This window comes from Bidens hawaiensis, unplaced genomic scaffold (genome assembly GCF_021521415.1).
Source record: "Bidens hawaiensis isolate Kalapana, Puna unplaced genomic scaffold, B.hawaiensis_p1.1 tig00015564_1, whole genome shotgun sequence".
In the NCBI taxonomy this organism is placed as follows: domain Eukaryota; kingdom Viridiplantae; phylum Streptophyta; class Magnoliopsida; order Asterales; family Asteraceae; genus Bidens; species Bidens hawaiensis.
In genome coordinates, this window is record NW_027492395.1 from 508,132 (window position 1) to 524,113 (window position 15,982).

The following is a 15,982-nucleotide window of genomic DNA, read 5'->3' on the forward strand; positions in this document are numbered from 1 at the left end:
AATGATTCATCAGTTCCCCAAAAAGCTGAAATTTATCAATATTTTCATTATATATGTTTAAAGAATTTGGAAAATCTTGACACATTGTGTTTTGTCTCTAACGGGTCAAAAATGAAAAGGTTAAAAACTTTGCTAAAATAGAAAACGGGCCAAACAGGTTAACGGGCCAAAGAGGAAAAGTTTAAAAACTTCGTTAAAATCGAAAATGGGTCAAATAGGGTAAAGGGTAAAAGAGGAAAGTTTATAAAACTTTGCTAAAATAGAAAACGGGCAAAATAGGTTAACGGGTCAAAAGAAAAATGTTAAAAGCTTCGCTAAGATAGAAAACAGGCCACATAGGTTAACAGGCCAAAGAGCAAAAATTTTAAAAACTTTGCTAAAACAGAAAACGGGCCAAGTAGGTTAACGAGTCAAAGTGGAAAGATTTAAAAACTTTATTAAAAAGAAAACGGGCCAAGTAGGTTAACAGGTCAAAGAGAAAAATGTTAAACACTTCGCTAAACCAAAAAACGGGTCATAAAGGTTAACGAGTCAAAGTGGAAAGATTAAAAAACTTTTTTAAAAATAAAACGGGCCAAGTAGGTTAACGGGTTAAAGAGAAAATGTTAAAAACTTCGCTAAACCAGAAAACGGGTCATAAAGGTTAACGGGTCAAAGTGGAAAGATTTAAAAACTTTGCTAAAAAGAAACGGGCCAAACAGGTTAACGAGTCAAAGTGGAAAGATTTAAAAACTTCGCTAAAGTAGAAAACGGGTCAAATACGTTAACAGGTCAAAGTTGACAAGTTTAGAAAAAAACTTCGCTAAAATAAAAAACGAGTCAAATAGATTAAAAGATTTTCTAACATCCATCCAAAACAACAAATTTGTGACAATATGATAATATTAATCAATGGTTTAGTTGCCAAATGGTTTAGTTATCAGTCAGTATGGACCGTATGTTTAATTCGGGTTTGTGAATGTATGTAACCGAAATTGAACCAGTTATCTAATTCATATTTTTTCAGTTTTACACAATGAATATGAAATACTGAAGTGGAGCAAGTTGCCAACAACTCCTTTGATATATTATTATGTAACAAATCCATAATATCTAATTCTCTATACATGCATAAATAGTAACACATTCCAATTCCCTTAGCCACACCTTTCAATGGATTCAAGTCATTCAACCAAAGAAAGTGGTGATATCCCGATCCGGATGACCGATTCCAAGTCATCAAAGGCGGTATCTCCTCCGGTATCCATCAAGAAAACCACAAAACAGACGTTCGTGTCACGCTGGAAAAGATGCCTTGGTGTTTTTGACTTCATTGATATGTGCCATTGCAGCCGCCTTAGCGGCTGCTACCGCTATGGCCACCACCAGCCAACAACTCCCATTTTTCACTCAGTTTTTTCAGTTCAAATCCGACTACGACGACCTCCCCGCTTTCACGTAATCCCATGGGTAGTTTGGTAATTTCACGCATCGTTTTACGTTTTCTTGACAAAGATATTTTTATCGTTGTTTTATAGGTTTTTCGTGATTGCAAATGCTATGGCGGGTGCTTACTTGGTACTCTCGTTACCTTTCTCGATCGTTTGCATTGTCCGTCCACATATTATAGGAGCTAGGTTGATGCTCCTTATTTTCGACACTGTGCGTCACATTAAATATTTCTTATACAGTATTGCTACATCGTTTGTCAGGGTTAAACCCTTGAGTATGTGGACCATATTTAGACTATTGGTCCCATTCGGGCCCACATGCTCTACAGACAAACGATGTATCAACATAAAAAAAAATATTGATTAGTTTTATTTTTGTGAAAAAATAGATTGCGGTGGCATTGGTGACTGCTGGTGCGTCTGCGGCTACATCAATAGTCTGCTTGGCACACAATGGCAACTCAGACGCGAACTGGGTGGCGATTTGTCGACAGTTTGATGACTTCTGCCAGCGTGTTAGTGGCGCTGTGGTGGCTTCCTTTATTACAGCTCTCATTTTTGTGGTCTTGGTCGCGGTATCCGTGGTGGCTCTAAGGAGGAAGTGATTGTAACTTTTTGTGCAGTTACTTCTGTTAATGTTGTTTTATATCATGTTTTTGTGATCAAGAATTGTTATGCTGGTTCTGTAATTTATATCATCCTATGTATCTGTAGTAAGTAGTTTTGTTTTTTGTTTTTTGTTTTTTGTAATATATATTAAGGGAAGGTTTATGTACATTTTAATGTTAACATGAGAACGTAGGAAATAATACTAATTTATAAAAAAATGAGAACGTAAGAAACAATACCAACTACAATACCAATATACATAAACAATGATTTGTAATAACAAAGAAAAAAACCTAAAAATTACAATAAAAGAATCAAAATCAAGAACAAAATAATAACTGCAAATACCAACAAATACTTATAACAACAAAAGAAAAAATATAATAATAACAACAAAATATAAATTAACAAATACTTATAACGTCTCATAATTAAAAAAAATAGCAAATACGAAAAAAATAACAAAAAACAACTATAAAAATAAACCTAATAATAACAACAAATTGGTTCTCACTGTTTTCATGTTAAAAATAAAATGTATTTGATCATGTTTCTATATATTAATACATCTTCTATAAGGTTTAGATTATTAGTTACTGAATGCACTTTTGAGTTTAAGGAGTTGATATGAAATGCAAAGTTTGCTCATATTTAATAAAAAATCAAAATAAATATAACTAGGGTTGTTCATTAAACCAAGACCTTTTAAAATCTATGTAAATTAATATTTTGTTTTTGGTTCTTTTTCAATCGATACCGAGTTTGGTAATTGGTTTTGGTTTTAATACATCCAATTCGATTAAACCAAAAAACCCGAAAACCAAACTGAAAAACACCCTCCTTGTCAAAATAGGGTTTTTCAGTTTGAAACGAAACAAACCGACTTAAAACTACATGTTCGATTCGGTTTTGAACACAGGAAAGTTTTGTTTTCGCTTTCGATTGTAAAAATTTCAAATCGAGAAATTGAAACCCAACTTATTCAACGCCCTCAGATTAAAGAATTTATAACGCTCATTAATGTTAAGGACCAAACACATTGCTTGGTGACAAATAGTTATCACCAAATCCATACTTTCTAAATAAATATATTTTATAGCTCCAACATGTCGTATAGCTTATTAATGATACTTTTGTAGTTTTGTCTTTTTCATCAGACAATTCAGATCCTATAATAGACACATTAGGTTCTAACATTTATAGCTTGCGAGGCTATAATGACTCCAAATTTAAAAGTCTACATAGCAAGCGAGTGTCAACTATCACACTCAATGCGGGTATGGACCATATGGTGGTTTATCTTCCATAATTCTATTAACACAGTTACTCAAAAATCCAATCGATAATAAATGGTGGACAAAACGCATATAAGACTTCTATTTCGTAGGGACTTTTGTGGGGATACAAAGTTTTTATCACAGTATACATCTAAGTGTTTTCAAGTGCATAAAGAAATTCTATGTGTACTACTAGAGGATGACTCGTGTTGATTTGTGGCTCAAAATCATGGATTGTGGGCCTAAGAGTCTAACAGGACGCTTATCTGAACAAATAGTAATGAATATCGTGCAACAAACTTCAGATCTGGGCTAGCCAAAACAAAGTGGAATAAACGATACCAGTAAATGTAATGAGAGATTGGTAGTTGAATATCATTCAATGTCGTCTTAGATAGGAGAAAATTCCTTTTATATAGAGAGTTAAAATATTAACATTAAAAACATTACATGATAACGTTGAGACTGAACCTCTGATTAATAATCTGTAAACTTATTGATCAACGGACTAGTTGGTACGTTATTTGTCAAGCAATGCCCAAGCATATCATTATGTCATATTACAATCTTGTACATTAAGCAGTTAGGTGAGGACTATCCCAGATGTTTGTTTTGAGTCTTTAGCTCCGGTTGGACCTTTTTATAACCTTTTAGCTCCGGCTGGAAACCTCTAGTTGTCGAGCATATTTAGCCCGCGACGATGGGCATGTATTCCAATCAGCAAAATTGGATGAGGTTACTTTGATATTGAATTGTGGGTTCTTTTACTAAATACTTGGTTTTTATTAACTTATTTTTTTAATGGTAAGGGTAACCATTAAACATACAGTTAATTAGAATACTTATCCTCCATCCATATTAAAGAGCATGAGTGTTAACTATTTCATAGTACTAGAGAACATACTTACGCTTTGAAAAAGATGGGAACATGCATGCAACTCACACAAACTGATTTTTGTATTCTTAAAAACGAGCATCCGGGTAATTAACTTAAGACCATGTAGTGTGAGGAGGGGGAAGCACCTCCTCCTTTATGACCCCTCGTAGTGGGAACGCTTTGGCCACTCAAAAAGCACCAGAGCGTCCAGAAACACCGCCCCTGGGACACTATGAGACGTTTTGGGTTTCAATTCATTTCTTAGCGTTTTGTACGAAACGTCCAAAAATTTTGATGATTGGGCCATGTTAGACCAAGTGTAGTGGGAGGAGGGGGGACCACCCCCTCCTTTAATTCTATTGGTCCACTATTTACATGGCCCCACCATTAAAATTTTTGAGCGTTTTGTACAAAGCGCTAGGAGATGAATTGAAACCCAAAACGTCTCATAGTGTTTCAGGGGCAGTGTTTCTGGACGCTCTGGTGCTTTTTGAGTGACCAAAACGTGCCACTACAAGGTTCTAAAAGATATATAAATTTTAAGATATTGTATATGCGTTTTGTCCTATATTTGTTTGGGGGAGATTTTAATTAAGAACCCTTTTGAGTTTTAAGAACTTGAAAGAACTCAGGGTAACGATTTTTTTTTTCGAAATTTTTTTACACATGCGTAATATGTAAGTTACATACACGTAAAAAAATTACAGATTTTTTTACGCATCGAGTCGACTTTTTACACATGTGTAACAGACGTAAAAGTTAGTGTAACCACTTACATATTTATTCTCTCTCCTACTTTGACTTTTTTGTCAGATTTAATCTCAACCACATATTTTAATCTATTTAATTAAATGTGTGGCCTAAAATTGAGTTCTTAAATTCTTAAAACTTAACATGATTCTCAAAATATCCTATTTAACCAAAGTGATCTTAAAAACTTAAACCATGTCTTAGCTTCTCATCTCACAACTAGTGACTCAACCTTATACGCACGTGCTTCCCAACCTCCTGCCACGTGTCCACCTTCCCATTTTCACTTCACATACATATATCATCACTCCAATACATATATACATATACATACATACATACATCAAACACCTTATCAGTTTCTGCTCCACAAAACCCTTACCAAATCACTTCCCACCTTCAATTCACACTCCACACATCACCATTTGCTCCAATCATTAAAGGGTTTCTTCAATCGAAGGTAAATCGCTATTATATCCAATCAATTTTGAAATCCAATACAATTTGAATAAAAATTAGAAATTAGGGTTTGAATTTTAGGGTTACAATTAGGGTTTGATTGTTGTTGTTCTTCAATCTCATGAGGGCAATGCACAGATCGTTTCAGCTACAACAAATTGACCGTAAATCATTAATCGGAGTCTCATCTCCTAAAGCTCGAACTCGTGATAAATCCAAAATTAGGGTTTTGTGAAAAAAAATCAAGAAAAATTTGATCTTTTTCGGTTTTAGGGGTTCCGAATTGCGAAAACGGCGAAAATATGACTCGGGTTTTTGTTCAAAGAGGCAGTGGATCTTCATCTTCATCTAGTAATAATAATAATAATAATAATACAAATAGGAGTGCACAAGTTGCAGGAGATGATGTTGTTATTGTTCAAGAACAAGTTGTATGTGAAGATCTTCCAGTTGATAATATCGAAACCGTCGAAAAGAGTGAGAAAACGGATAAAAGTGATGAACTTGATGTGAGTGTTAATGAGAAAGTTGAGAATGAGGTGGCGGAAAAGACGGGTGCTTTGAGGGTGATTGAGGAAGAAGAAGAAGAGAAGGATGGATTGGAAAAGGATGAGTATCGGGGTTCGGATGTTGGTGGGAGTGTGTATCCGCCGCCACCGCCGGCTCCGCCGCCGAAACCGTCGTCGACGAGTTTGAGTTCCAGGAGGTTTGGGAATTCGTCTAGACCGGCCACTGCGTGGCCGGTTGTTTCTACGGTGGAGGGACGGTCTTCGTCGCCGAGGTCGCATTGTGAGAATGATGGATATAATAGTGCTGATGAGCAGAACCCTTGTTATGGATCGTCTTACGGTGATGCTGTGAGTTATAGCTCTTTTTATACACCGTTAAATTGTTAGTTTTGTTGCATTTAGTTAAATAAAGTTTGTGTTTTTAGGAAAGGGAACGTCAATTTGAGCTTGATATTAGACGCACGAAAGGTTATGAAGTTAAACGAATGTTGGAAGATGGAAATTGTTTGTTTCGTGCTGTTGCAGATCAAGTTTACGGGGATTCTGAAGCGTATGATTTGGCTAGACAAATGTGCATAGATTACATGGTATGTTAGTTTCTTCTATGTATCTTATATTTCAAGTGAATTCTAAATTATGAGTGTTTCGGTTTTTGTAATGTATTGGAACGCATAGTTATTATTTATTTAGAGGTCAATGATTGGTTTTTGGTTAATTGGCGTCATACTAGCTGCAGTAAGACTATACGTAACGAAGAATTTTGGGCGCTAACATTGCTATGTGGCTGCCAAGTTTTTGTTAAACACCACTACAGCACTTTCTTTTTCTTCACCATCACCAATGTACGCCAAGTCCTTAACGGGCTTTATTTGGTGATGACATTAATAACATTTAATATATGACCGTTGGGGGAGATTTTCCACACCCCTCTAACGGCTCATTTATTTAAAAAAAGGATTTTATCTATGTACATCGATGCGATTTTTCTTTTCCTGAAAATGACTTATCTCATTTACTACCCAAATATTGTGTTATATCCGAGCGTAAAGGATAACAAAATCCGTGATAAATATCGTGCCAACAAGCAGTCGTTTTTTGCATAATAAAAAATATTCTAGTATCTTTTCTTATATCGTTTTTTTTCCCTCTTATTTCAAGTATCCTTTTTTTTCCTTGTGTGCTTGCAACTTTTATTTTATTAAAAATTATACTATTTTATTGTGTGGTTTTATTATTTAATTATTATGTTTATTGAATAATAAAATGTGAAGTAAATAAAAAAATGATCTGAATAATAATTGCAATTAGTTAAAATCACTACTCTTGATTTAAAAGGGCATTTAGTGAATTCATTTTTGTCTACATGGCGCCTAAGTGGCATTTTAAGTTTTTAGCTAAACAATTAGCTAAAACTACTACACACAGCCTAAGTTTGATAAAGTAACGGTGAGATAAAATTACTATATTCCCAAATTGCTGTTTTTAGTTGTTATATCCGTTTTAAGTAATCAGAGTTTGCCAAAACGGCCACATGAACATTTGTCACATATCCGTTTTAAGTTTCTTGAGTTCGTATATATCAAATAATAACGTTGTTATCTGTATTCTTTAAAGTAGTGTTTGAGTCTAAATAACTTACTAAGTCGTTGTTCATCCAGGAACGGGAAAGAGACCACTTTTCTCAGTTTATAACCGAAGGCTTCACTTCTTATTGCAAGAGGAAAAGAAGGGATAAAGTATGTAATTTTGCAAAATTATCGAATGGTACCAGTTTATAACCGAAGGCTTCACTTCTTATTGCAAGAGGAAAAGAAGGGATAAAGTATGTAATTTTGCAAAATTATCGATTTGTACCATACGACACAAGATAGCTATAATTATATTATTTATGAGTGCAGGTTTATGGGAACAATGTTGAGATCCAAGCATTATCTGAAATGTACAACCGGCCTATTCATATATATTCATATAGCACTGGTATATATATATTATCAGTTCATCATCTTATATTGTTTTCTTAAGTACTTTGACTTTTTTGACTTTTTGCTATTTGACTTGCAGAGCCGATTAACATATTCCATGGGAGCTATAATACGGACACACCTCCTATCAGGTTAAGTTATCATCATGGCAACCACTACAATTCTCTTGTTGATCCGCGTAGGTTGACCATTGGTGCCGGGCTCGGTTTTAGCTCCCTGCAAGGGGTATGTTCACTTCACTGACAATTAAATAATATAACTTTGTGTATCTTATTATTTATTTATTTTTTTTATTTTTTTGTTTTTAGGCAAATGTTGATAAAGATCAAGTAAAGGCGGCAATTAAAGCTCAACAAGATCAACAGATTGATAATGTAACGATACTGCATATTAATCTTAACGATCTTCATGATCAGATCATGTTCTAATTAGTTGATTTAAAACAGCTTCTTTTAGCGGAGGCCCGGTTTTGCTCTGATGTGGAGTTAACTGAGAAAGAAATTGAGCGTATGGTGATGGAAGCTTCACGGGCTGAATATATGGCGAATGATAAGTTTAGACAGCAACTCGGTCTAAGAGAGTCTTCATCGTCTGATGCTGAACCGTCATCTTCTGGAGGCAGTAAGGATCTTTTCTTTTCTCCCGTTTAAAATGGATTCTTGTGTTGCCATGGGTTTAGAGGTAGCAAAACGGCGGGTCTGGTAATGGGTTCATGTCAAAATGAATGATTTTTTATTATTTTTTGTTTGCGGGTTGAAGGTTGGCCCGTTCACTTTCTTGTCCAACATTTGAAATCTTTTATGAGTAATATGTTCCGAGAAAAAGGTTGTAGATAATGATGATGGTATTTGGGTAATTTTACAATATATTTTGGGCCACTGTTTTCTTGACCCTTTTTTAGAAAAACTTAAATGGTTGAAAAATGATGAAGGTATTTTGGTCATTTTTCAATACATTTGGGCTGCTTTCTTGACTCAAATAAATCAAGAAAAACTTAAAAAGTTGAAGATGATGAGGGTAATTTGGTCATTTGTCACTTAGTTTTGGGCCACCTTTTTGACCCGAATATTTCAGGGGAAAAAAAAACCTAAAAGGTTAAAGTCGCTGGGTGTATTTTGCTCTTTTTCTAATACATTTGAACCCCTTACTTGACCCGAATGTTTCAAGAAAAACTTAAAAGGTTGAAGATGATTAGGGTATTCATTTTCCGATACATTTTGGACCACCTTCTTGACCTCGATTATTCAAGAAACACTTAAAAAGGTTGAAGATGATGAGGGTATTTTGGTCATTTTCTAATACATTTTTGTCCAAGATTACTTTCTTGTTCAACATTTGAAATCTTTTTAAGCTAAAAGGATTAAGATGATTGGGGTATTTTGGTCATTTTACAACATTATCTATTTAAAAAACAAGGATAGTTTTTTAAATAAAATGTTGGCCATTTTCCAATAGATTTTGGACTACTTTCTAGACCTGAATACTTAAAAGAAAAACGAAAAACTTAGGTGAAGATGATGAGCGTATTTTGGTCATTTTCCAATAAATTTCGGACCACTTTCTTGACCCGGATACTTAACAAAGGTTGAAGATGATGAGAGTATTTTGGTCATTTTTAAAATTTCAATTACATTTTTGTCCCGAATTACTTTCTTGTTCAACAATTGAAATCTTTTTTAACTTAAAAGGTTTGAAGGTGACGAGGGTATTTTTGTCATTTCGCCTATACATTTTTATTAATAAAATGAATTTTGCAGGGCCATCAGGAAGCGAAAGCACGGGCGGTTCAGAAGGATCAGTATTATGCAACAGTATGCAAATGGTGCTGTCAATGGGGTTCAGTTATGTGCAGGCAATGGAAGCTTACATCATATTCGGTGACGACGTCGATTCAATGGTTTGTTACCTTCTTGAAACCAGCAGCAGGCGCAAAGGCAAGGCTACCGAATAAGACACCAACGCGTACATGTTCGTGTAATAACAAACAGCAGTCATCAGTATTATTATTATTATTATCATTATGTTTATAGGGAGAACTTTTAGTGGTATTAACAAATAATATGAGTATTGCAAAGTTGTTGAAATAATGCCTTTGTGTGGGTTGGTTGGTTGAATCTTGGAATATTGTGTTTTTTTTTTCTTCGTGTATGTTATGTGTCTAATCCTACCCATCACTAGAATTAGACTTCAAGGCCTATATATTATTTTAAAATGAATTTTTTGTAGTCTTTAGTGAGCAGTCTAGAGGTGCACGAACAGGGTATTATTAGGAACCGGTTAGGGGTGTAAATGAGCCGACTAGGCTCGAGCTCGGCTCGTTTAACTTATGCGGAGCTCGAGCTCGATCTCGGCTCGTTTTGATCTTTAATTATAAAGTTCGAGCTCGACTCGTTTCGTAGTTTTTCGAGCTGGGCTATTATTTAGTTATTTTTTTTATTAAATTATATATATCCATTAATAATTATTAGATATATATGTATTTTTTAATATATATTTATAAAAAAATATATAAATGACAGGCTGGTTTAGGCTCGCGAGCGGGCTCGAGCTCGATAAGTGAAGCCCAGGCTTGGGCTCGTTTATTATACGAGCTTTCTTTTAGGCTCGAGCTCGGGCTCAGGCTCGTTTAAGCTCGACTCGATCGAGCTATTTCGCGAGCCGATCTCGAGTAGCTCGCGAGCAGCTTGGCTCGTTTGCACCCCTAGAACCGGTCCTTGGTATGGTTAACAAAAGTAAAAACCGGGTCGGGTAGGAACCGGTTCCGGGTATAGTCGGGTATTTGATCGGGTTTAGTTTTGACTTGGTGAAAGTGGAATTGGTTTCAGTGGGTTCAGGTCGGGTCTGATTTCGGGTACAGGTCTAGGGAGAAACTTAATACCATGTGGTACTCGTGGGTCGTGCACGGGTAGGAACCGGTTCTGGGTATGGTCAACAAAAGTCAAAACCGTCAGTAGGAACCGGTTTCGGGTATAGTCGAGTATTTGATTGGGTTTTTTTCGGGTTTCGGGTCGGGTCGGGTTTTGATAGAGTAAAGTTGGAAATGGTTCTAGTGGGTCCAGGTTGGGTCTGGTTCCGGGTACAGGTTTGGGGAGAAACCTAATACCAGGTCGTACCCGCGGGCCAGGTACGAGTAGGAACCGATTCCAGGTCAGGTCTGGAACCATATTTTTTTCAGGTTTCAGAGAGAGGAGGGTTGGGTTTTGACCGAGTAAAGTTGGAAATGGTTCTGGCGGGTCCAGGTCGTATCTGCTGGTCAGGTACGGTAGTAACTGATTCTGGGTCGGGTCCGGAACGAGGTATTTTGTGCATCTCTATTGAGAACCAAACTTTTACCTCAAACTCTTACCAAACTTTTAGATTCATAGTAGTTGGTTCATCACACATATATGACATAATCATCATGTTATTAAATAAATTTTATATTGAAATTGTTTGCATATAATTGCTTCTCTTTGAAAGAGATTTCTTAGTATTGGAAAAAAAACTGATATGGGTTTAATTAAGGTGGCGGTTGGCGACAGTGTGTTGACGTTTTTGTGGGTGTTTTGTGCTTCGTGTCTTGGCGCTGCTACTTCCGTCATTGCTAAAGCTATCGGTATCCAAGGGATGGCGTCGCTTTTTATCACAATGTCTCTCGTGTTTATACTTTTGTTCGTGTTTGGTTTCGTTGGGGCAGTATTAGGTGGCGCTAGTTTTAATCCGACTGGTACTGCTGCCTTTTATGCCGTTGGCGTAGGTGGTGATTCTCTCATTTCAGCTGCTGTTCGGTTTCCTGCTCAGGTGATTAATGGGAGTTGTAATGGGTGTAGACTGAATACGAGTTTCGATCCTTGAGTTTGTCGTTTGTTAAATCTCGAAAGTCAAATTTCAATCGTATGGTTTGACTTTTGAGGTCAAATCAGATCAAGTTTGAACTTGAACCATAAATTGACATGGATTTTGTTTGACTTTTAAGGTCAACGCATATATTATTGAGTCAAGAGCAAACCGCGACATTATTCGTTTGAAACTGAAACCGAACTGAAATGAACCGATTAGAACCAAACTGAAATACGGATTCGGTTTTAAATCAAAACTAAAATGGTAATTTGGTTTTCGGTTTGCCCAATTTTAAATTTGGTTTAAACCGAGTAACCCAAATAAACAGAATAACAAAATAAAGTTCTTTAATTTTTGTCATTTTTTTTTGTCTAGATGTTACACTCCACATGAATTGAACCCTTCACATACTATTCTATGGCTTAACAAATATTGGTAAAAACTTTAAAAATTGGTAAAAACTTTAAAAAAAAGTTTATAAAAAATAATATATTCAGTTTATTTGGTAGAAGAAATTGAAAAACTGATCCGAACTCAAATTCGGTTCGGTTCGGTTTATTTATTAGAATCATATAAACTCCTAAACTGAATAACCTGAAAACCAAACCGAGGAATGACTGGCCTCATATATCACAAATACATTTCACTCGGGTACCGAAAATAAATCTCTTAGCTCCTCATGCGCAAGCAAACAATATCGGTTGATACAAAAGTCATATGTAACACAAATAACAAACATGATCCCAACTATACTCGTTTTCTTGACAGGCAGTTGGCGCAGTTGGGGGTGCATTTGCGGCTCTCGAACTCATGCCATCGAAATACAAATACACACTAGGAGGACCTTCTTTAAAAGTAGATATGCATACAGGTGCACTTGCTGAAAGCATATTGACTTTCACAAGTACCATGTGTGTCCTCTACATTATCCTTAGGGGACCTAAAAGCATTATTATGAAAAATTGGTTGCTTTCGATGTCGATGATGACACTTGTGTTTTTCGGTCGAGGTTATACGGGTCCTTCAATGAATCCCGCCAATGTAAGTAATACGGATTTGTTAGAATGTTGCAAATGTACCATGTAAAAGACGTGTTAGTTGATTGTTAAAGTTGTTTATCTGCTTATTGCTTACACAAATAAATGCCCATTAACCCCTTTACTACTCTATTATGACCTCGGTGGGCCTCAGTCAACAAGTTTTGGTTCTGTCACGGGCCCACGACACACAACCAATATCTAAGGATGTGTGAAGGATATATTAGTCATTTTCATTACAAATTTCGTTACTAATTCTAATAATGCAAGCATACTACATACAATATGTGTTTAAAATATGCACTTTTTAGTTGAAAATTATTTAACAACGACAATATTCAACTAGAAAAGGGTGATTTTACATTTGTTTGTTTTTTTTGGGTAGTAAAGGGTAATTTTAGTCTTTTTTACATTGTCGATCTTGATTTGATCGGTTTCATGTCTTTTATGTAGGCATTTGGATGGGCATACGTAAACAACCGGCACAACACATGGGAGCAATTTTATGTTTACTGGATTTCTCCATTTGTAGGGGCAATTTCGGCAGCATGGATTTTTCGTTTCGTCTTTCCACCACCTTCAAAGGTGAAATCAGCCTGAAAAGTGAAAACGAGCCGGATTCTGGCTCAAGGGTCACATAAAAAGTATTTATGCCTTTGTACCCCTAGCACCATATACATGACACTGATTTATATAAGATTAAACTAATCTCATTCTTATAACGTATTACACTCATTTTATAATTGTTAGTACATGGTTATCATTCGTTTAACCTCGCAAAAATTGAAAAATAAATATATTATGAACAATTTGAATCTTTTAATGAAGGTTTATAAAATTGGTAATTTAAATTGGATTTAAATAATTATTATATTGTGCTTACAATTATATAAATAAATAAAAATGTGACGTATATTATAGGTTTTCATAAATGGTTTTTAACACAACTTGTCACGTGGTCAAACATGTTTCCCAATCGTGAGTTGTACCATAACACAACTTGTGTGTCGGCTGTAACATGTAACAAAATGTGTCCACGCGCACTTAATATTATAATGTTTACACACTTAACCTTTGGTCATATTTAATCTTGTTATTTTCTTATCATTTTACATGAAAACGAAATTTATTCACTTTAGATGTTATAGGTGAATTGAGTTGTATACGGAATTACATTCTTATCAAAAGATGAGAACATGATTTTTAGACCGCTATATCTTTTAGGGAACATTACTGTTTATAAGATCAGTTTTATTCTATTTTTTCTTTAGGTCTAACTACTAGTTGGTCTCTCGTTGCCTTATCTTAGACGACGCTAAATAAGTTTACGTGGATTTTAATAAAAAGTTTTATTATGTAACAGAAAACTAATAAATAACTTCAATATTAAACTATTTGAGAAAAAGTTAACAAGATTGGTAGTTAAATTATCAAGGTGAGAATAATAGGTAGATGCTTTCAACTTAACAAAAGACGAGAAGTGTGCGCACCAGCGTCATGTTCAACGAAATGTTAACAAATAATGTACATTCCGTTGTAATGTATGTTCGGTTGGATTAGAGTGTTACTTTAACGACAACAAAGTGCAATTTAAGGAGAAGAGAAGGATTGGTCACAAGTGTCGTTCTCTTTGATATTTTCGTATAATGCGGTCATTAACAATGGTACTCAAACTCTAACCACCGGATAAGAGCATTAAATCGGGATATGCCCCATTTTTTGCCACGTGTTTTGAGTACTTGTAGTTCTCGCGGTGTACAAATCATGTTCTCATCTTTTGATAAGTTTATACATAACAAATCATTCACACACGGCGAGTTTCTTTCTATACGTGTTTAAATAAGTATCTATGTTTTAGTCATACAATGTTCACCGACAATTTTCCATGCCCTTAAAAATCAAACCACAAAGGAATTGATTTTGAAACTAAAGTTAATAGGGAGATGAAGAAACACTAAGTGACCCGGTGCAGATTATAGATAATCTGGGGGTTAAGTAATGTTTCCCACGAGAATGAGGTCCAACAGAGACGGTTGTTCTTCAGGGGACCTGCAAAACAAACACCGTAAGCTCGTCACTGAGAAGGGGGGGTTCCTCCTTGTGACCACCCTCCGGCGTGAGAATCAGACTAGATTGCTCTGAATATAATTGTATATTAAGAGATTGCTAGATAACTGGATCACAGATGATCTTACCATTCCAAGATGTTGGAGTATTTATAGCCGAAGGTAGGTTTCCTAGAAGGTACAGCCGGCTGAATAGTATTCCTGTTCTACCAACAGTGGACTATGCACAGGCCATACTGGTTGGTGGATAGGTTACGGCCAACAGTAACAAAGTCGGCTGCACTATTCCACCAACTGTAGATTATGCACGTCCCACCTACTGTGGATTATACGCAGGCCATGCTGGTTGGTGAATAGGTTACGGCCAACAGTAACACTATTCTACCAACTGTAGGCTGCGCACGCCCCTCAGTAAGGGTTGGTGAGTAGGCAGCGGCTAATAGTGACAAACAGTACTAGAGGGTGCTCCTCCTCGTACTGTTGTCGGTGAGCTGTCACCCTGTGATTGGCTCATGGGCTGTTCTGGTCAGATTGTCTGTCCTATCCATACCTTGGTAGGTATAGTACAAAAGATCTTTCAGAATCATACGGACTGGCTCATTTTGGCGGGATTGTTCCCGCCTTGCTCATTCCTTCATGTGACTACTGAAGTAGCTATTGTCTTGTGCGTGTAGCCCTGCTGTCTGCGGGTAGCCTTCCCTGATGGCTTGTATCCGCAACTGCGGGAACAGGCGGGGTACTTCACCATTGGGAGGCTTTCCCTGCGTGTACAGCTTGCGTACTGCGCGTAAGGTTCTCTGAGCATGGTGGGTCCTGCGGGAGCAGATGGCCTTTGCGCAGACGTCCCTGTTCAAGGTGAGTCTTGCGGGACCAACTGGGCTCTGCTGGGACCTACCTCTTCAAGTCCCCCCAGTCCAATGTTCTTCTCATGAATGTTTAATAAAGTGAGGTGAACTTTTGGACTTTAAGCAAGGGGTTTTGAAAAAGGTTTTTAGTTTTAAGGTTCTCCGTGGGGATTCTTCCCGCGGGTTTCCTAATGTCACTTGCAAAAATTCCCGATTTTTTTGCTTGATCTTTGGGTATGATGCGGGTAGGTATGTAACCTCCTCGCAAGTCAGGAGCGTTGAGTCCCACTTGTGTGGATTCTCCCTGAGGTTTTGGTAGTTT

The 15,982-nt window shown here is 36.4% G+C and overlaps 2 protein-coding genes and 1 pseudogene across 6 annotated transcripts; all 3 read left to right on the plus strand.

The window, feature by feature from the left end:
* Positions 1-1,103: 1,103 nt before the first annotated feature.
* Positions 1,104-2,099, plus strand: LOC143549444 (casparian strip membrane protein 1-like; annotated as a pseudogene). The gene is made up of 3 exons (XR_013138139.1): positions 1,104-1,437; positions 1,518-1,641; positions 1,820-2,099. The product of XR_013138139.1 is annotated as a casparian strip membrane protein 1-like (transcript).
* Positions 2,100-5,278: 3,179 nt separating this feature from the next.
* Positions 5,279-10,032, plus strand: LOC143549459 (OVARIAN TUMOR DOMAIN-containing deubiquitinating enzyme 6-like). Of its 4 annotated transcripts, none has more exons than XM_077040359.1 (9): positions 5,279-5,403; positions 5,541-6,259; positions 6,337-6,498; positions 7,570-7,647; positions 7,810-7,888; positions 7,973-8,118; positions 8,202-8,267; positions 8,340-8,514; positions 9,651-10,032. In XM_077040359.1, the coding sequence occupies exons 2-9, from the start codon at positions 5,705-5,707 to the stop codon at positions 9,842-9,844; spliced, it is 1,455 nt and encodes a 484-aa protein (XP_076896474.1). In that variant the 5' UTR covers positions 5,279-5,403; positions 5,541-5,704; the 3' UTR covers positions 9,845-10,032. The 4 variants fall into 4 exon arrangements, with proteins under 4 accessions (XP_076896474.1, XP_076896475.1, XP_076896476.1 ...); XM_077040360.1 differs by having other exon boundaries at positions 5,289-5,403; positions 5,529-6,259; XM_077040361.1 differs by having other exon boundaries at positions 5,289-5,403; positions 5,676-6,259.
* Positions 10,033-11,242: 1,210 nt separating this feature from the next.
* On the plus strand, positions 11,243-13,453 carry LOC143549445 (aquaporin SIP1-2-like). The gene is made up of 3 exons (XM_077040342.1): positions 11,243-11,673; positions 12,481-12,753; positions 13,203-13,453. Exons 1-3 carry the CDS (start codon positions 11,383-11,385, stop codon positions 13,347-13,349), a joined length of 711 nt encoding a protein of 236 aa, XP_076896457.1. The 5' UTR covers positions 11,243-11,382; the 3' UTR covers positions 13,350-13,453.
* The last annotated feature ends 2,529 nt before the right edge of the window (positions 13,454-15,982 follow it).